Source organism: Rhinatrema bivittatum, chromosome 11, assembly GCF_901001135.1.
Source record: "Rhinatrema bivittatum chromosome 11, aRhiBiv1.1, whole genome shotgun sequence".
NCBI classification, from domain to species: Eukaryota; Metazoa; Chordata; class Amphibia; order Gymnophiona; family Rhinatrematidae; genus Rhinatrema; species Rhinatrema bivittatum.
In genome coordinates this window covers 19,991,254-20,011,973 of record NC_042625.1, presented here as the reverse complement: position 1 = coordinate 20,011,973, position 20,720 = coordinate 19,991,254, and the positions used below count along the sequence as shown (strand labels likewise).

The window sequence follows — 20,720 nt, the reverse complement described above, 5'->3', positions numbered from 1 at the left end:
CCCTTTTCTATCCTCTCTGTCCTTCCTTAACAATTTCTATCCTCTCTGTCCTTCCTTAATAAGTTATAGCCTCTCTGTCCTTCCTTAACAAGTTATAGCCAGGTATAGTTGTATCCCAATCATGAGATTCTGTGAACCATGTCTCATGGTATATGGTAGATGTCTATAAAATCATGAGTGGAATAAAACAGGTAAATGTAAATCGGTTATTTACAATTTCAAAAACTATAAAGACTAGGAGGCACTCTGTGAAGTTAGTAGGTAGCCCTGAGGCAGAGGAGTAAGACCATCGGGTGGGAACACCACTCCCCATGGAGTTGCAACACCATTGAAGGGTTGAGCAGAAACAGCTCCATACCATACTATGATTCCTTTAAGGGAGAGGAGGTGATTATTAAGAAGTAGCACATTTAAAACAAATTGAAGAGAATTATTTTTCACTCAACCCACAATTAAGCTCTGGAATTCATTACCAGAGGATGTGGTTAAGACAGTTAGCTTAGCTGAGTTTAAAAAAGGTTTGGATAAATTCCTGGAGGAGAAGTCAAACCAAATAGTCTTAAAAAAAAAAATTAGCCATCACTGCTTGATAGCAGCATGGGATCTGTTTACTGTTTGGGATCTTGCCAGGTACTTTTGACCTGGATTGGCCAATGATGGAAACAGGAGGTGGGTTTGATTGACCCTCAGTCGGACCCAGTGTGGCAAGTTCTTATGACTCTTTGATGTCATTCAAACACTGTTCTAATCCCTGCTACCAGCTGCAACAACAACCAAAAAACCCCCACACAATTATTTGTATAAAAGGACATCAAGTATGTACATCGATAAAGATAAAGATCATCCCATTGGTACTGAGTCCATCTGGCTACCCGCTAGGAAATGGAGAAATTACTTACCTAATAATTTTGTTTTCCTTAGTGTAGACAGATAGACTCAGGACCAGTGGGTTATGTGCTCCCCTGCCAGCAGATGGAGACTGAGTCAGATTGCAAAGCTGATGTCACCCTATGCGCACCCTGCAGTGATCTCAGCCCTTCAATATTCTCTTCAAAAGCCACTGTGGACATACTATTGAAAAAACTGGAGTTAAAATATGATTAAAAATGGATAACCGTAACTGTACTCAACCAATCATAAACACTGAACCCCAGTAAAAATATAGATGCCCTGATCTAGGGGTTGGATGACAGTTTACCCGTAATCTCTTGGAATCTGTATCTACTCCACTGGTGAATCCTTGGCACCATTCTTGGGCAGCCATAGGCGGGATGCTGAGTCCAAAAATTATCAGTTAAGTAATTTCTCTATTTCCTAGCGTGTAGCCAGATAATGTAGAAAAGCTACTGTCGATCGGGATGGGAGGCTGCCTGTGGTCCAAAAATTATCAGTTAAGTAATTTCTCTATTTCCTAGCGTGTAGCCAGATAATGTAGAAAAGCTACTGTCGATCGGGATGGGAGGCTGCCTGTGGTCCAAAAATTATCAGTTAAGTAATTTCTCTATTTCCTAGCGTGTAGCCAGATAATGTAGAAAAGCTACTGTCGATCGGGATGGGAGGCTGCCTGTGGTCCAAAAATTATCAGTTAAGTAATTTCTCTATTTCCTAGCGTGTAGCCAGATAATGTAGAAAAGCTACTGTCGATCGGGATGGGAGGCTGCCTGTGGTCCAGTCCACACGGCCTGTGCAAAGGCAACGTCCTCTCGGGCCTGTAGGTCCAGGCAATAAAACCTGGAGAATGTGTGCAAGGAGGACCACGTCGCTACCCGGCAGATATCGACAGGAGACAGCAGTCTGACCTCCGCCCATGAGACCGCCTGAGCTCTAGTGGAATGAGCTTTAACCTGAGAAGGTAATGGCTTTCCTGCCTCCACATAGGCTACCGTGACCACCTCCTTAATCTAGCGAGCTATAGTAGCTTGTGAAGCTGGTTTGCCCCACTTCCTTTCACTGTGAAGGAAAAACAGGTGGTGCATCTTTCAGACCAGTTCTGGAACTTCCAGATACCACACCAAAAGTCTACTGACATGTAAATGACTGAGGAGGTGGTATTTTTTCAAGTCTTGTGCTTATCTAGGGTTGGCAACAAAATGGACTGATTCAAATGAAACTCCGAGACTACCTTGGGCAAGAAGGATGGAACAGTACGAAGCTGTAACGTTCTGGAGTCATCCAGAGGAACGGTTCCCGACACAACAATGCCTGTAGTTCAGAGAAGTGACGTGCCGAACACATAACCACCAGGAACACAGTTTTCAAGGATAACAAATGCAAGGAAAAATTGCAGCAGCCGAAAGGAGGACCCTTCACTGACTTCCAATACACTATCGAATACAATACAAGGTAGCATGTCTAATCCATAATCTAATTTATGGAAACAGAACAGAATGGCTCAACTTTTCAATAAAATTACATGTACCACAGAAGAACTTAAGATCTGTAAACCAAGGCCTATTATCTATTCCAACGATAAGATCAGCAAGACTGAGTCAAGTAAGAGAATGGGTGGTATCCATAGCCGGATCCAAGCTTTGGAATACCTTGCCAACCTCACTGAGATTATTGTCAGATAAAAAAAAAATTCATGGCTGAACTTAAAACCTGGCTTTTTAAAAGTGCTTACTCAGAAAATGGGCTACAGGCAGCTATCTAATGTTTGTTTGATTCAGATTATATTTTGTATTACTATATTTTAATACTATTTTAAGAGTGAATGTTTTTTTATCTTTTCTTAACAAGCTAAATCCTCTATTAATGTTCTTTTAATATTTTAGCTGTTACCTCTACTTATTTAATGTTTTATTGTATTTCTTTTATCGTATTTATATTGTAAACCATTGTGAAGGCTATGGCTAATGTGACTGTATATAAAAATAATAAACTATAATACTAAGTTAAGATTCCAAAAGGTGCTTTACCCCTTTTAGAAAACAGGTCACATCCGGATGAGCTGACAGACTGGTTCCGTTTACCTCCCCCCTGAAAAAGGAGAGAGCTGCTACCTGGACCTTCAAGGAGTTAAGGGTCAAACCTTTATTCAAGCCGTCCTGCAAAAATTCCAGAATTAGTGGATTTTGACTGCCCGAGAGGAGACACCAGACCTGCACATACGCTAGGGATAAGGAGAACTTCCGAGCTCGGAGTAAGGTGGCAGTTACTGCCGCAGAATATCTTCGGTTCATCAGGTGAGCCCTCTCAAGGGCCAGACCATAAGACAGAATCAAGTCAGATCCTCGTGAAGGGCCAGTCCCTGCTGTAGCAGGTCCCTGTGTTGTGGGAGGTACAGGAGGGTCTCCACTAGGAGTCTCCATGTGTCCATATACCACAGATGCCTGGGCCAGTCTGGAGCTACTAGTAGGACTGATCCCCTGTGGTGCTCGATTCTGCGAATGACCCTGCCTAGCAGGGGCCACAGAGGGATGGTGTATAGCAACTCTTCTTCAAGCAAGGTCTGAAGAAGAGCGTCAATCCCCAGGGACCACCGATCTCTTCTTCGACTGAAAAATCGGGGAAACTTCGCATTGTGAGATGTGGCCAGCAGGTTGATGGACAGGAGACCCCAGCGATCTACTGTCAGCTGAAAGGCTTTGGCCAACAACACCCACTCTCCTGGATCCAGACTCTCCCTGCTTAGAAAGTCTGCTCTGACGTTGTCTTTTCCTGCAATGTGGGAGGCTGAGATCATCTGTAGATGTATTTCCGCCAATTCCATAAGGAGAACCATCTCCTGTGACACTTGCTGGCTCTTGGTTCCACCCTGGTGGTTGATGTAGGTTTCTGTCATTGCATTGGGTGACATTACACAGACTGCTTGACCTTGGAGTCTGTGGCTGAATTGTAAACACACCAATCTTACTACCCGGGCTTCTAGGCAGTTGATATTCCAGAGGGCATCTTCCTTGGTGCAACATCCCTGGGCTGTCAGTTCCTGACAATGAGCTCCTCAGCCCCGGAGGCTCACGTCTGTTGTGAGGACCAGCCAGTTTGGTGAGGACAGGGGTACACCCCTGCTCAGATGAGCTTCCTGTAGCCACCACTGGAGCTGAGAGCAAACTCTTATAGGTAAGTGGAGGCAAATCAAATAGTCTTGAAACTATTTGTTCCAACGTGACAGTAGGTGAGCATTGAAGTAATCGCATGTGTGCCCTCGCCCACAGCACTACTTCCAGGGTTGCCACCATCAAACTGAGAACTTGGAGATAGCTCCACACCGTTGGGCGTATCATGCTCATCAACTGACGCACGTGGGACATCAACTTCCTTATCTACGTGGTCGGAAGGAAGACCTTGCCCTGCATGGTGTCAAACCGAACTCCCAGATATTCCAAGGACTGTGGAAGGGCTTGAGACTGCTTTTGTCCAGGTTTACAACCCAACCAAGTTCCTGAAACAAGGAGGTCACCCAGATACTCTTTCACGGACTTGACCCATATCAACCAGTCTTCCAAGTACGGATGCATCAGGATTCCCTCGTGTTCTTGACAGATTGGAATATGTAGGTAGGCCTCGGATAGATCCAGGGAGGTTAAGAACTCTCCCGATTGTACGGCTATTATCACGGAGCATAAGATTTCCATGCGGAAATGATTTACTTGTAGATGTCAGTTGATGCTCTTGAGGTCCAGGATGGGGCGAAAAGAACCTACCTTCCTTGGGTACAATGAAATAGATAGAATAACGCCCCATATTTTCCTGGGGCGCAGGTACTGGGATTATAGCCCTCATCATGAGGAGCCTTAAAAGAGTAGTCTCCACTGCCTGCTTCTTGTGCTGTGAGTGGCAAGGAGATATTATAAATATGTCCCAAGGAATGCTTTGAAATTCCAGTGCATATCCTTCTTGTATGACCTCCAGTACCCATTTGTCCAACGTGATCTCGACCCACCTCTGGAAGAAGAGTGGGTTGGCAAATTTTCATTTGATGGCTCAGGACAAACCTGAACCCGAGCCTACTCCTCTCTTGGGTTGTCGACTACGAAAGGACTGAGACCTCCCAAAGGGCCGAGTCCTATGAAATGTCAAGTTTCTGTAGAGGCAAAAGTGTTGGGATCCCCTGGATCGACCCCTCATAGGCAAGGGGCGCTGTAACTGATTTATCTTATCTTCTGGTAGCCGGGGAACTGGAGATTCACCCCATTTACTGACCAGCTTTTCCAGTTCGCTTCCGAAAAGGAATGATCCTTTAAAGGGCGTCTTGGTAAGATTTGCCTTGGAGGTTGCGTCTGCTGACCAGTTCTGCAGCCATAGCTGTCTTCTGCCTGCCACCACTGAGGCCACTCCTCTGGCCAATGTATGGAATCCTGTTCTCTGAAATTCAAAAAAAAGCTAAAGACTTGGCTCTTTAAACAGGCATATCCGGAATTGGACTCCACTTAGTCCCCTCCCTATCTCTGCACTTTTTTCTCTTGTTTCCTTCCAGTTTTCAGTTTCCCTCCCTCCCCCTGTAACCCTTCCCCCCCCTGCTTCCTCCCCCCTTCTCTTCCTTCCTCTCCCCCATAGTTAGATGCCCCTGTTGTTCCCCCTCAACCTTTACCCTCCCCCCCCCCACTAATCGCTCCATTGTACTTTTTCAAGACGAACTGCCATTCTATATCTCATTGTTATCAAGATTTTATATTGTTATGATATTGTTTATTCGCAAGTTCCTGTACCTTGCCATATTGTTTATCTGCAAGGTACTTCTCCTTCCTCAGTTTCTCCTCTGCCATTTTTTCTTTCTATCCTCCGGTTTCAAAGTAGTTCCTCGCTGTTCCCCCCCCCCCCCCCCCCGCCCCCCCTGTTCCACCTTCCCTGTCTTTTGTATTTCTTCCATTTATCTCCTTCCCCACCTGTTCTTATTTGTCTTTGTCTTGCCCCAGTAACCCTAGCCCTCCTCCTCCCACCCACCCCCACCCCCGTGCTCATGCAAGACCTCATGCCATGTATTATTGTATATTTTGCAAGTTTGTATATTGTGCTGATTGGCAAGTTTTTATTGTATATTTCTTGTATGGTTTGCAAGATTGTATATTGTGCTTATTGGCAAGTTCATGTAAATTTCTACTTTGTTTTATTCCAAGGTACTGTTCCTACATTAGTTTTTTCTGTCCTTTTTCACCCTTTATCGCTGGTTCATACTATTTCCTCGCTGCTCCCTCTCCCCCTTCCCTTTTTTTTGTATTTTCCTTCAGTTATATGTAAACCGATATGATGTACCCACATATATCGGTATGAAAAAGCTATTAAATAAATTAAAAATAAATGGACAAGATCCTAGCCCAAGGCAGGTTCCATAACCACTCTGGAATTCACCCCCGAGCCATCCATTCCCTGAGAGAGTAGACACAAATGAGCTACCAGGGCACAAGAAGTAATCTGTAAGGTCATTGCTACTGCTTCAAAGGCCTGTTTAAGGATGGACTCCATCCATCTATTGTGCTCATCCTTTAAGGCCACTTCTCCCTCCACTGGAATACTTGTTCGCTTAGAGATGGCACAGACCAGCGCATCTACTTTAGGGAAACGCAAATCCTTTCTCACTGCTGGATCAGTGGGCATAGAGCTTCTAACGCTCGTCCCCCTTTAAAACTTGCTTCTGGGGCATCCCATTCAAGATCAGTCAAACCCTGGATGGCTTCCAGTACTGGAAAGTAGCAAGAGGCTTTCCGTAGGGAAATGAGAATGGGGTGGTTTTTTGGTTTTGTCAAAGAGACCGCCCAAGGAACATCCAGCATCTTCAGGATCCGGGAAACAAGAGCCAGCAATTTGTCTATGGAAAAACCGTAACATGGTCCAATACAGTTCGAAACCAGGAGGAGTTTTCCCATCTTACAAGGAATTTATATCCTCCTCTTCATCCGGGTCCCTGCCAGGAATACCCTTGGTGAGGCAGGGCATGCCTCGAGGTCTGCCAATAGGACTGGGAGAGGGGGAGGGCTTACCGGCTGAGGTTCCAGACAGGGGCAAATGAAGTAGCAGACTGCATCTATATGAAAGCTTGAAGTCCCTGGAAAAATTCCACCCAAGAGAAGGCAGCGGGTCCATGCCTAGCCCAGGAGGTACTAGGGTAGGTGCCGCAAAATTTCCCTCTCTCATGGATGACCCAGTCCCAGGGCTACTCAAATCCGGAGTACTTCCAGTTAAGTCTCTGGCTAACCCATTCTGTGAGGAAGCCCAGGCCAGCTCTCCCTGGGCTTCCTCATAGTACTGACATAAGTTGGAATCTAGGTCAGACTGTGAAGCCCTAATATAACAAGCAGTGTAGAGAGAAAGGCGCTTATGTTTCTTGGCTGCCGGAGCCATTGGCAGCAGTAACTGTCTGTTCTGTCGGCTTGCGCTTAAAATTTTATGCACATGGATTTCTGGCACCTAGGCGGGACGCAGCGAGGCGCACACACAGCCCATGTGCCCAGCTTTACCTGTAATCTATGCTTAGTAGTTTGTGCGTGTATGTACACACGCGACGTTATGCGCACAGTGAGTGCACAGAGCTAATGCACTGCACGTACCGATGTTCTATGGAGGGCAGTACGACACACACAATGACATGCGCAAGATGGCATTGCCAGGGCCTAGCCCACCGGGGGGGGACCACTCAATCTGCGCAGAAGCCCATTTCCCCTTACACCAACGGGATCGGGAATGACGTCGGTATGGTGCACCAAGCTACGAGACCGGAGGAAGTCTTACCAAAACACCTCCAAACGTCTGAATGGGGAGGTGAATCTTCTTTTTCTTTTTCTATATTGTTTTTTTTTTGTTTACACTTACCTGGGCTCAGTGCTTACCGGCTGTGAGGGGAGAGAGCGTTGGCCGTCACTGCCGCACTCTGCATCCTGCACCCGCTGCCTTTCAGCTGCTTAAGCAGCAAAGTCCACACCGGGAACCGGCTACCGGACTAAGGTACACCTCTGAGGGATCTTGGAAATCGCCTCAGGAATTCTCAACTGGAGGAGGGACCTTTAGATATCACCACAGGAGAGTGGGGCTCAATTTTTTCTCCAATTTAAATGTAGAATTTCTCCTTCCAAAAAGTACAGCAGTCCCCATAGGGCAGGGGTCGGGAACCTTTTTGGCTGAGAGAGCCATGAACGCCACATATTTTAAAATGTAATTCCGTGAGAGCCATACAAGACCTACCAAATTAATTTACTACAACCCCCTACTCTCCTGACGCCCCCCAAGACCTGCCAAATTAATTTACTACAACCCCCCACCCTCCTGACCCCCCCAAGACCTGCCAAAAGTCCCTGGTGGTCCAGCGGGGGTCCAGGGCTCGCAGACAAATCTTTAATAAAAAAGTAAAAATCTAACAAAACCCCCCACCCTCCTGATGCCCCCCAATACCTCCAAAATTAATTTACTATAATCCCCCACCCTCCTGACCCCCCCTCCCAAGACCTGCCAAAAGTCCCTGGTGGTCCAGCAGGGGTCCAGGAGCAGTCCGGGAGCGATCTCCTGGACTTGGGCTGACGGCTGCCAATAGTCAAAATGGCTCCGATGGCCCTTTGCCCTCACTATGTCACTGGGGTCGACCAATGGCAGCGGTAGCCCCTGTGACATGGTAAGGGCAAAGGGCCGTCGGCGCCATTTTGACTACTGGCAGCCGACAGCCCAAGTCCAGGAGATCGCTCCCGGACCGCTCCTGGACCACCAGGGACTTTTGGCAGGTCTTGGGGGGGGGGGGGTCAGGAGGATGGGGGGTTGCAGTAAATTAATTTTGGAGGTCTTGGGGGGCGTCAGGAGGGTGGGGGGTTTTATTAGATTTTTACTTTTTTATTAAAGATTTGTCTGTGAGCCAGATGCAGCCATCAAAATAGCCACATCTGGCTCGCGAGCCATTGGTTCCCGACCCCTGCCATAGGGAGAGGTACGTCCACCATCTACTGGAGACTGAGAAATCCTGAAGGGCTGAGGTCACTGCAGGGGTGTATCTGGGGTGACGTCAGCTTTGAAATCTGACTCCGTCTCCAACTGCTGGCAGGGGAGCATAACTTATTGGTCCTGAGTCCATCTGGCTACATGCTAGGAAACAATCATTATTTATTTATTTATTTATTTATTTTTAATTTTTATATACCGACATTCTTACATCCGATGTAAATCATACCGGTTTACATTAAACAGAATAGCAGGAAATAAATTTCCATAGTCTAATACACTGAACATTTCTAATTAAAATTGTTAACAAGCGAAAAGAAAAGGTAAAGAATTGGAATAAAGGTTAAATTACAGAAAAATATAAAACTTTTTTTTTTTTTTTAGAAGCACAAGGGTTGCACGAAGGGGTGCACAAAGGGGAGAGCCCCTTTGTCGCACGACGCACAGTGTGCGGCGCCTGATGGTGAGGCGCTCTTCAACCGTCGCCGGGGCTCCCAGTGACGTCAGGGGGGGGCGTGGTCACGCATCGCAGTCATTCATTTCCCTCACCTCCTGCTGTTGGTTCCGTATCTTTTTTCCCCCTGCCATTCAGTTTGGTGTTCAGTTCTCGCGGGGGCCCAGGATGGAGGGTGGCCTCCCCGCTCGCCGGCGCCTGATGGTGAGGCGCTCTTCAACCGTCGCCGGGGCTCCCAGTGACGTCAGGGGGGGGGCGTGGTCACACATCGCATTGCAGTCATTAGCTACCATCATGCAAAAAGAAATGTAATTATTTATTTAAAATCTATTTCTTGGTGTGGGTGGGAAAGAGAATGGTGCAACTTCTTATGTTCTTTTCTCCTCCATTTACAAATAAAGCAGAATTGGAAAATTGAGATGTACATTGTAAGTGAACCGTATCTGACTGTACGTTTTCTTTATAGACCTTTGATGATCCAGTCTAATGGATATCTGGTTTTAGACTCAGAAGTTCACAATATAGTCCTTTAGTATTTCTGTTGCCCTTTTTCTTTTTTTTTTTAACAGAGTTATATACCTACTTCAACCGTATCCCATGGATTATAGCTCAAGAATGCTCTGTGTAATTGCAACATCTGCAATGTCTGTAAGTTGAAAAGTTCTTTATTTAAAACTCCTAAATAGAAATTATGAGACAGAGGACGTTGTGTAAATCCGTGCTGAAAAGAAGCTTTGTTACTTAGAAAAAACACTTTTTGCTAGATTTTGCTGTTATTATCACTTTATTTTATTATTATTTTTTTTAAATTCTTGTCACTTTTTTAAGGAGGGGGATATGATTTGGAGATGATGTTTTCATCAATTATTGTAACTTGGGACTCACTAGTCTTCATTGTAGTGTTACATAGGTCCTTTGCTACTGCAAATTCTAATATTGTTAACCGCCTTGATATTAACTTGAAAGTCGGTATACAAAGTCAAATAAATAAATAAATAAAATAAATCAGGTGCTTGCCACTAGAATTTGCTCTATAAGAAATCCTAAAGGATGTCCTATAACCTCTTCTTTTTGGGGTTATTGGTGAGGTTCACTGTTAGACTCTCAAAACCCATAATAAATCTCTGTTTAAGGGAGTGCTTGAGAGAGAACCTCTAGAAGGAGTGTGTCCTGGCTTAATATAACTTAGTGCTTGTTGGGATTTAGGGGAATTCTCCCAGGCTGGAATGGCTGGGGGGTGGCCTTTCTTTTTTTCTTTTTCTCCTTTCTCCTTTCTCTTCCTCTCTCTCCTTCTTTCTTTCTCTTTCCTCCTTTCTCCTTCTCTCCCTCTCTCCTTCTCTCTAGTTCATTTGCCAGAGATTCAGCAAGGCCATTTTTCCAGAGCTGCTCTGATTATACTCTTGGGCAGTGCTGCCTAGCAACCTTGGGAGAACCATAGGATACCAACTTCTCCATGGGCACTCGGTTACTTGAGTCAGATTCCTTATGTAGGAAGAATTCTGTGGGAGGATGTGAGTACTGAATATCATCTCCTTTGAAGAAGGACTAAACTTTTTGTCACTATGGTAGAGAAGCAGAAGTAAGAGGAGGCATGGCTGTCTTGGAACAGGAATAAATAGAGGAAGTATGTTTTGTTTGGGGTTTTTCCTACTGCTGCTGTTGTGTTGAACTCCTGAGTCCATATGTATCAAAGATGTTTTAAGATTTTTCGTTAACTATTGTAACCTCAGACCAGAAAATAAGTTTCTATTGTTGAAGATACTTTTCTGAGTGAAGCCTTTCTTAATCTCAAGGCATGACTTCATGAAAAGAGTTTGTCTAGTCGGGTAGAAGGACTTATAGTTATTGGGGTGCAGTCAGATGGGCCACAGAGGTGAAAGAAGTGTTTGTGGTGCTGTTTTTCCTGGCCAGCATGAGAAAAACAGCTCTTGCCTCTGGGCTAGGTTCACCACACCATCTGCCTGACCATTTTTATTGAAATGAACCCACAGAGGCTGGTGCTCAACTCTTAAACAGGAGTTGGACCTCTATAATTTTATGTGCCCAATAAGAGATTACACTAGTATAATCAGTTGCCCTTTCTCGTTCAACCAACTATATTTTGAAGCCTTAGTTTATTTGATGATGTACTAGAGGCGTGTACCAGAAGTCTCTTGTCCAATTATTTTATGGAAAAGTGCAGCAGAGCTGGCCAGGGTAAGAAATTTGTAGTGGCGAGATCTCCTGCATATTTATTTAAAGATTTATATCCTGCAGCACTCCAAACATTTGAGGCAGGGTATAATAAAATGTGCATAAATCAGATAAAACAAGTAAAGGAAAATTGGTTCTTCCTCCTAATTTTCGTTCCTGTAATACCACAGATCAGTCCAGACACGTGGGTTTATGCATCCCTACTAGCAGATGGAGGCAGAGACAAAAACTTTGAGGCACTGCTACAAAAACGAGAGTGCCACCTGCAGTCCCTCAGTGTTGACCTGTACCCAAGCCAAGATTAGTTACCATTCCCTTATACCAGGGCGAACTAGATTGGATTCCCCTGAACTGGAGAGTACTAAACTCCAGCACCAACAACATCCTGTCAACTGCCAAACTTTAAAAAACTTAACTGTTCCAATCAGATGAAAAACTCTTCGATATGCAGTGAATAAGTACCAAGAAAATTAGTCTTTCGGCAGTGGTAGTACAGAAACGAAAATTAGCAGGTAAGAACCAGTTTTCCTTTCCTGAACATACCCAGATCAGTCCAGACAAGTGGGATGTACCAAAGCAACCCTACACCGGGCAGGAACCGGAAAGACCTGCTCTCAATACACTTTCACCAAAAGTCGCATCCTCTGGCGCCCGAACATCCAACCGGGTAATGCTTGGTGAAGGTATGAAGCGAGGACCACACCGCGGCCCTACATATCTCTTGAGGAGACACCAACTGGCACTCCGCCCAAGAGGATGCTTGTGCTGTAGTGGAATGTGCTTTAAGACCTGTCTGAATGGCAATACCCCTACAAATATAAGCCGAACAAATAGCCTCTTTCAACCAACGGGCCAAAGTAGCTTTCAATGTTTTCTTCTCTATCTTCGTTCCACTGAACAACACAAAGAGATGGTCCTATCACCTAAAGGAATTGGTGACCTTCAACAGGGCATGCTGAACATCTAGAAGATGGAGAACTCTACCCTCCCCAGAATCTCGAGACCACTCCAGAAACTCCAGTAATTCAACTGTCTGATTCACATGGAAGGCAGAAACCACTTTCGGCAAAAAAGAAGGCACTGTCCACAAGGATACTTTGTCAATAGCAATACGCAAGAAAGGGTCGTGACAAGATAGTCTGAAGCTCCAAGATTCGCCTGGCTGAACAAATTGCCACCCAAAAAAACGTTTTCATCTTAAGGTCCTTCAAAGAGGCTTGTCCCAATGGCTCAACGGGGGCCTCACAGAGGATCCACAAAAGTAAGCTGAGGTTCCAGTTTGGAGCATCTTTAGAATCGAAGGTCTCACGTGTCTCACCCCCTTTAGGAGTTTTGAGAAGAGCAGTGGGACTCCAGAAAGGCGTCCCTGAGCGGCCAAGAAAATTGTAAGGCATATCCGTCTCTTATAACCTCCAACACACACTGGTATCCACTTCTCGTAAAAACGGGACAACCTGCCCCCTACTGCCACCAGTGAGGAGTGGGCAATCCTGGCTTCATTGGGATGGCTTACTGCCCCCGGTCCCCTGACCGGAGCTACCTCTGGAGGACCTGCCTGCCCTCCCAAAAGGACTGCTGATGACCTGACAACTGCTTAGAACCTGAGAAGGAAGACTGTCTCCCGGACCAAAACCTCCTTGACAAGTGGGACGGAAAGACCTTCTTATTGCCCTTCTTGACCTCCAGCAGTCTATTGCCCTTGGTTTCCCCCAGGGACTTCATCAGCTGATCAAGATCCTCCCCAAAGAGCAGCTTCCCCTAAAAGGGAAGATTGCATAACTACGTCTCTGACCACATGTCCACCAACTAATTGCGTATCCACAGAAGCCGGCGCGCTGCCACCACCGAGACCATGTTCCTAGCCAAAGTGCACACCAGATCATACAAAGCATCCACCACATAAGCCACCCCCGCTTCCAGCTGCGCCGCCTGAGCTGGGGGGATAGCACACCAGATGATGCCTACTCTTCTTTTTTTAAACAGGTGAACCACCCAAGGGTCATCTCCGTCAGCCCCAGACCCCTAAAACGAGATCTGGATCGTCCTTGTTCACATCCGGATCCAGGTTCTGATCCATATCCAGATCCACCGCTGGAAGGGATGCCGCATCCTCCTGCAGCTCGTCCGAGTCATCCAGGTCTGTGGGGCCAAGCTCTGCAAGAACGGCACACAACCCCAGATGCTTGCCAGTACACCCAGAGGAACCCGCTGAAGCCAGCCGAGGTTTCTTGGATAGCCCTGAAGTCCTCTCTTTATGTCTCTGCTCACCTGCCTTCCTAGCCAGAAAGTCCTCACGCTTCATGAGCAAGACAAACTCAGGGGGAAAACCCCACAGATCATCAAACGCCTGCTCAGGACTACTGGACTCTGAATCCGCTCCCTCCTCATGTCCATCCTCAAGCTTCCGCCCCGCAGGAGAGAGAGGAGGAGGGGAGTCACCGGATTCCTGGCCAGCCGGAGCCCCCTGGCTGCAATCCCTATCGAGAGCAGCAGAAGCAGATAACCCCACCTTGGCCCCTGCTGTGGGCCCTGCAGAGCGAGAGGCTCTCTTGGTCTTTGCACCCTTAGCAGAGGATCCCTCCCCCCCGGAGCACAATCAGTGCAGAGAGAAAGGGAGTTCAATCAGGCTGACCAAATCCCGCAGGCCCTATAGGCCTCCACGCATGGCTTCTCTGCCATCAGGCTCTATCACACTCGCACTGACACGCACGCACACTCCACCACGAGGAAGGCTGAACCATGTGGCCGACAAGACGTGCTGACACTGACGGCGCACGACAACAGCAGTGGTGGGAATACCGCATGCGCCAAAAGCAGCCCACAGAAAAAAAAGTCATAGCGTACAGAAAAACCTCCACCGCTGGGGAAATTTCAGCGATCCCGCGCCGGCACACGAGGCTCCCACTCCCTTACCAACCCCAACAGCCCCGGAGGTTGGCCGCACCTGCCACTGCTCCGCAGGCCGATTCTCCTGGCTGGAACCTCTCCGAGCTTTCTCTTTAACCTCTTCTTTTTTTTTTTTTAAAACAAAGCTTAACTTAACAAAAAAAGGAACAAGAACCCCAAAGGGGATACTTTCCTGAGACAGCCAGCAGCAGACAGGAGGGGACCTCTGGGCATGAAGAGGGAGCCAGTCCCCTGGCCATCAGGGGGCCCGGAGCTAGCAGGCTGCAACAACAACCAAGGGAATCCAACCCCCCCCCCCCCCCCCCTCCCGTTCAGCTCAACCTGAGGGATGGCCCACGAAGGAACCTGGCACCTCGGTGAGCAGATACAAATCTCCAAACTCCAGATCAGTCAGGACTGCAGGCTTGCACCTCTACTATATGCTGGAGACAGAGAAATACTGGGGGACTGTCAGTGGCACTCTCGTTTATGTAGCAGTACCTCAAAGTTTTTGTTCTCTGCCTCCATCTGCTGGTAGGGATGCATAAACCCACTTGTTTGGACTGATCTGGGTATGTTCAGGAATGTGTAAGAAACTGGTTGTATTTCCCTCCTTACTGGCAATTGCTGGCCATTGACTCCAAACGGATGGTTTTCCTTCTTTAGTCATAATTCAGCTCCATAATAATAAAACTGTACAAGTCAATTGAAGTTCCATAAAGTAAGAGATCCTGGTATTTTTATTTAATAAGGGCTGAAGCCTTGACAATGGCACTACTGCTCACAAACTATTGTCAATTCAATCCATTAACATGTCCATTTAATTTTATTTTTATTTTGTTTAATGATCAGTTTCTTCTGAGAAATGTCTAACACAGTTATCCCTGATGTAAAAGATGTACAAGTAGCCATATGAGCTAATAAAGAGATGAACAATTTAAGACAAACTTATTTTCGTCATTCTAGCCAATTAGTGTGAACCAGTTGACCTTTACCCATAGAAGCCGAGCTCTTCAGTGCCTCGTCCATTTAGCGGATACGGACACTATGATATCACTTATCAAAAAACCTATTGAAGAAATAAAGTGAGTTTTTTGCTTTTATTATGGAGAGTTATTTATTCTAACACTGTGGCGCATGTAATGTTTCTTGAGCTGTGAAGAAATCTTTTAGCTGCTCACATCTTCACAGAATGGAAAAAAAGGCAGAAATATTTTGTTTTCTGAGGAGAGGGAATAGGGGAAGATTTTAAAACCTGAATTGTAACTGACATTGTTATGCCCTCTGATTACCAAGAGATTAGGGACATTAATTAATAGAATAAAAACATGTAATATTGAAAATATATGCATTTATGTCAGTCAGTCGTGTGTATGTTTAGCCTTCAAAGATCTTCCAGTTAGACTTTGTTGATCTCAGTACTGATGTCTCTTCTGCAGGTGTTTTAAACTAAGCCTCTGAATAGTTTTTTTTATTTTACAGATATTACTTAAAATGTTGTGTTTATCTGGCTGAGTTTGAAATCTTAAATATCCCATACACTTTTGAATCATTTCACAACAGTCCAAAAGACGGAATGATTAAAGGACTGTGGAAAAACCATAGCCATGAACCTCGGGTGAGTGCTCAATGCAGAAATTGAACAAGTAAATTATAAGTAATGTTGAATATTTGTAGATCAGGATATGAAAACTTCAAAATCCTATTGTAGTCCTATCAATAAATCAGCAATGTATATGCTGTACGGAGCAAGGTCAAATGTAGGTGTGTATAGGGAAATTTTCTTTATTTCATTTTTTTCTGGTTTCAAGTGTTCTTTGAATTCAGGTTTTAGTTTATTTAATGTTCAGTTTATTTACTGAAGCAAAATAAACAGTTAAAAAAAAAACTGCTTCTTTCCCCATGGTGCCCAAAAACTAAAATAAGCCCCTTACTGCTCCCAGAGGTACCTTGCCCCCTTGTTGGGGGGGGGTCCTTAAGAGGCAGAAGCAAGTTAAGTCATCAGAGTACCAGAGGATGGTTATAGAGAGAAATAAGAGAAGAGAGATAATGAGCTGTAGAGTAAAGGCACTGTGTGTGGAAGCAGATGGAGGGGGCAATATATTGACTTGAGAAAAGGGAGGCAGGGTCATGTGGTCATAACAAAAGGCAGATGGTGATTACAGAAAGCGTTCTACCTTAGATCAGTCTTCCATCATGCTAAAAGCAGGCTAAGAGCCAACATTAGAATTACACTGGTGGTGAAAAGAGCCTGGTAAAAAGCTTTGTAAATAAGTAGTTAATGAGAGGACATGCAACTCTAAAATGTTCTTTCCAAGTTTTGCTTAGGCATTTTAATTTGTATTTCTGTATTAAAACAGGAAAATAACTAATATCCTTAGTCCTGGCTTTCGTACACACACATTGCACTTAGCTTCCACATCTCTACCTTGCTATTTTTTACCAGTCTGTGTAAAGTGGTAGCAGCACAAGTGTATGCAGAGGATAGTTGGCTTAGCCAAAGATTGCTATTCTCCATTTCAGAAGATGGAGATCAAGATGGGATTCTTGAGCTTTAATAAATTCGCTTGTTAGGGTTTCTGAATAGAGAACGTTTACTCCAGGTGAAGTTTTGGTCTATTCATTTGTATTCTTATTGTTTTTATTTTGAATTTTGATGATGTTAGCACCCTAATTTTCTGGTCTTGTTCATAAAGTTCACTCTCTTCAGGAAGCTAGTTTATTATGTTTAATTGGGATTTATCTTTTCTGAGCAAGCATATTTGATAATGTGAATTTATCCTGATAATTGACAAAGCTGAGTTCCCTATACATACCCAGATCAGTCCAGACTCCTGGTTTTTGCCTCCCCTCTAGCAGGTGGAGACAGAGAAAGTTCTACTGCCACTGAAGACGAGGTGCCACCTGCAGTCCCTCAGTATTTCTCTGTCTCCAGCAGATGGTGGAGGTGCAAAGCCTTCAGTCTGACTTAAAAAAAAAAAAAAAAAAAAAAGTCAGAGATTATACTTCTCATCAGTGCTGGCCTCCCAGAGGGTAGCTAGGTCCTGGAGGGGCCATCCCCTCTGGTTCTCGAGGCAGATGAGCAGGGGGTCGGGGACCCTTATAGCTCACAGACTTCTTGTAGCTGGCCAGGGTTTAAACCCGGGGGTCCCGCATTACTCACCCTGAGGGACCAGCGGAGCCTGCTGCCTGTCTAAGGGAAATGTCTTTGTCTTTCAATTAAAAAAAAAAAAAAATAGTTGTTCGGTGCACGGAGGTGATAAGGCAGGCAGGGTTTGATTAAAGACAGCATGTGTCCGTTCCTGTGCTGCTCACTCCTATCTCCGGCAGCTCCAGCTAAGCTGCTCCCTTCTCTCTGGCGCCTCCTTACCCTTTGCCCCGCATTGCGGCTGGCCTGGCATCTTTTTCCATGCCACATGGAGCAGCTTGTACCACTTGCAGAGATGCGCAGTTGCATCTCTCGCGCAGCAGTCTCTGCTCCCAATGCCTTCCCGGTGAGGCAGGGGTCAAATTGAACGCTCGGCACAAGCCAGAGAGGCTCTTTCTAGCACAGCTGACCTCCGATGATCTGTTCCCCTGAGCACTGGAACAGCAGCCATTTTGGCCAAGTTCAACTTTCCTGTGTGGGCCATGGAGGGGAGCAGGGATTTCCCTCCCCCTTTATCTCTGGAGGTGGAGATATCTGGGGGCAGTTCAGAGGCTAAGGAGGACCCCGGAGGGGGACTCTGATACCTCTTCTTTTTCCTTGGAATTTGTGCTTTTGCTTCACAAGGCCTAAAAGGCCAGAAAGGCTGCGCATCATAGTCTGGGAAAGAGGCCCCGGTCAGGCCCCCGAAGAGATCAGGACCTCTGCAGATATTGGGGCACCTAGAGTCAGATGAATCCTGAGGGCCTCTGCGATTCAGACAAGGATGGTGGCCAGGAGCTGGATCCTCAGGATTCAGGGCCGGGGGCAGTTGATCTCAGGACCCAGATCAGATACTATCGCGGAGCACAGCCATCGAGGTAGATGACCCTAAGGTAGTGCGATTGTTCCACAAGGAAGAGCTGAGCTAGCTTATTCCCACGGTTCTGGAGGAACTGGGCATAGAGGTATCTCGGGAGGATTCCGAATTGGGAGCAGTGGACCTGGTCATGGTTGGCCTCCGAGGTCCAGCAAAATCTTTTCCTTTCCATAGGTTGGTTAGCACTCTCCTGTTCAGGGAATGGGATACTCTGGATACAGGTTTGAAGATCAGCAGGGCTATGGATAGGTTGTATCCATTGCCGGAAGAAGCGCTTGGCCTTCTCAAGGTTCCAAAAATGGATGCCTCAGTCTCCACAGTCACCAAGAAGACGATCATTCTGGTCACTGGAGCTGCAACTTGAAGGATCTTCAGGACTGGAAGCTGGAAGTGCACCTCAAGAAGATATTTGAGGTGTCTGCCCTTGGTGCTTGGGCGGCTATGTGTAGCAGTTTTATGTTGCGAGCGGGTCTTTGATGGGTTCAACAGTTGCAAATGGACAAGTCTGAGTCTGAGGCTTTACAGGCCAAACGGCTGGAGGCCGTTGTGGCGTATAGTGCGGATGCTTTGTATGGCCTCAGAACCTCTTCTAGGACCATGATTTATTTATTTATTTATTTATTGGTTTTTATATACCGCCGCTCATCAGAGATATCGCGTCGGTATACAGATAACAAAAACATACGCCGGAGCGTTATACACGGAACAAGAGTAACAGTTAAAGTCTTATACAAAGCAACTGATAAAGAACAGAAATATAACTTAAAAACATATTTATAAAGTAACATGTACAGCTTAAATTAACGGTAAAAATGGGGATGCTGAGAGGGACAAAAATGATGTCGGCAGTCTCAGCCCGGCGCCTTCTCTGGCTGAGAAATTGGCCCGCTGACATTTCCTCTAAGTCAGCGTGGGGATCTTTGCCTTTTAAAAGGAAATTGCTCTTTGGTAAAGACCTAGAAGAGATGATCAAGACCCTTGGTAAGAATAAGGTCCATAAGTTGTCGTAAGATAAACCAAAAGGAAACAACTTCCTTTCTTCTCGCCCCCGCTTCAAGGGGAATCGAAGATTTCGGGTGCCCAGACCTTCAGGAGCGGTTCTGAGACAGTTCTCCAGTAGGCAGCAGTTCTGGAACCAGTCCTTTCGGGGGACATCGTCCCAGAAGAGACTGCCCCTCCCAGGGTGGAAGCGGGGCCAAATCCTCTCAATGAGGCAAGGCTGGTCCACTCTTCAGTTCCAAAGATAGGAGGTTGTCTGGCTTTCTTTTACGAAGAGTGGACCAGGATCACGTCAGACCAGTGAGTCCTAAGTGTGATAAAACAAGGTTATGCTTTAGAATTTGCTGAACCGTTAAGAGACCTGTTTTTGGTATCCCCATGTTCGTACCGGGAAAAGAAACTTGCAGTAAGAGACACTGTGCGACAGTTGCGTCAGTTGGGAGCAATTGTCCCTGATCCCTCAGGCGAGCAAGAAACAGGTTGCTATTCCATCTATTTCATTGTTCCCAAGAAAGAGGACACATTCTGCCCGATTTTGGATTTAAAGAAGGTGAATGTGTCTCTGAAGGTTCCGGATGGAGACTCTACGTTCAGTGATTGTGGCGGTCCACAAGGGGGAGTACCTGGCATCCCTGGATTTGACCAAAGCGTACCTGCACATAGGAATCTGACCAGATCATAAGAGATATCTGAAGTTCATGATTCTGGGGTAACATTTTCAATTTTGCGCTCTCCCCTTCGGTCTGGCGACTGCACCCAGGTCTTTCACCAAGGTCATGGTTGTGGTAGCTGCGGCTCTCCGAAAAGAGGGAGTCCTGGTCCACCCCTATCTGGATGATGGTTGATCCAGGCAAAGTTGGAATCCCTTTGCCAGAGGGCAGTGGATTTGGTTCTCTGGCACCTCCGATCTCTAGGGTGGATCATCAATTTAGCCAAGAGTCATCTGGTTCCTTCCCAGAGTTTGGAATTCCTGGGGCGCTTTTCGACACGAAGGCGGGAAATGTGTTCCTCACAGAGGAGTGGATTTATAAGTTACAGGCTCAAGTTCGGGGATTGTTGGCCAAGCAAATACACAAGGTCTGGAATTACTTGCAATTGCTCGGGACTATGGATTCTACCTTGGAATTGGTTCCATGGGCCTTTGCTCAATGAAGCCTCTGCAGTCGGCCTTACTGTCTTGGTGGGACCAGTTGTCAGAGTGTTTTCAGCTGCCTCTTCCTCTGCTGGAGCCTGCACTTTCAAGCTTTTATGGTGGCTCCACCCAGACAGGTTACATCGGGACATGGATCTCTGTATCCCGATCTGGACGATCGTTACCACCGACA

General features: G+C 46.1%; 1 protein-coding gene across 3 annotated transcripts in view; it reads left to right on the top strand.

Moving 5' to 3' along the window:
- The window catches only part of KNTC1 (kinetochore associated 1), a 422,937-nt gene that overhangs the window by 364,122 nt on the left and 38,095 nt on the right, over positions 1-20,720 (top strand). For all 3 annotated transcript variants that reach the window (XM_029571458.1, XM_029571459.1, XM_029571460.1), the window contains exons 53-55: positions 9,883-9,961; positions 15,359-15,477; positions 15,875-16,010. In XM_029571458.1, coding sequence (XP_029427318.1) covers positions 9,883-9,961; positions 15,359-15,477; positions 15,875-16,010 — 334 coding nt within the window. The remainder of the gene's footprint in view (positions 1-9,882; positions 9,962-15,358; positions 15,478-15,874; positions 16,011-20,720) is intronic.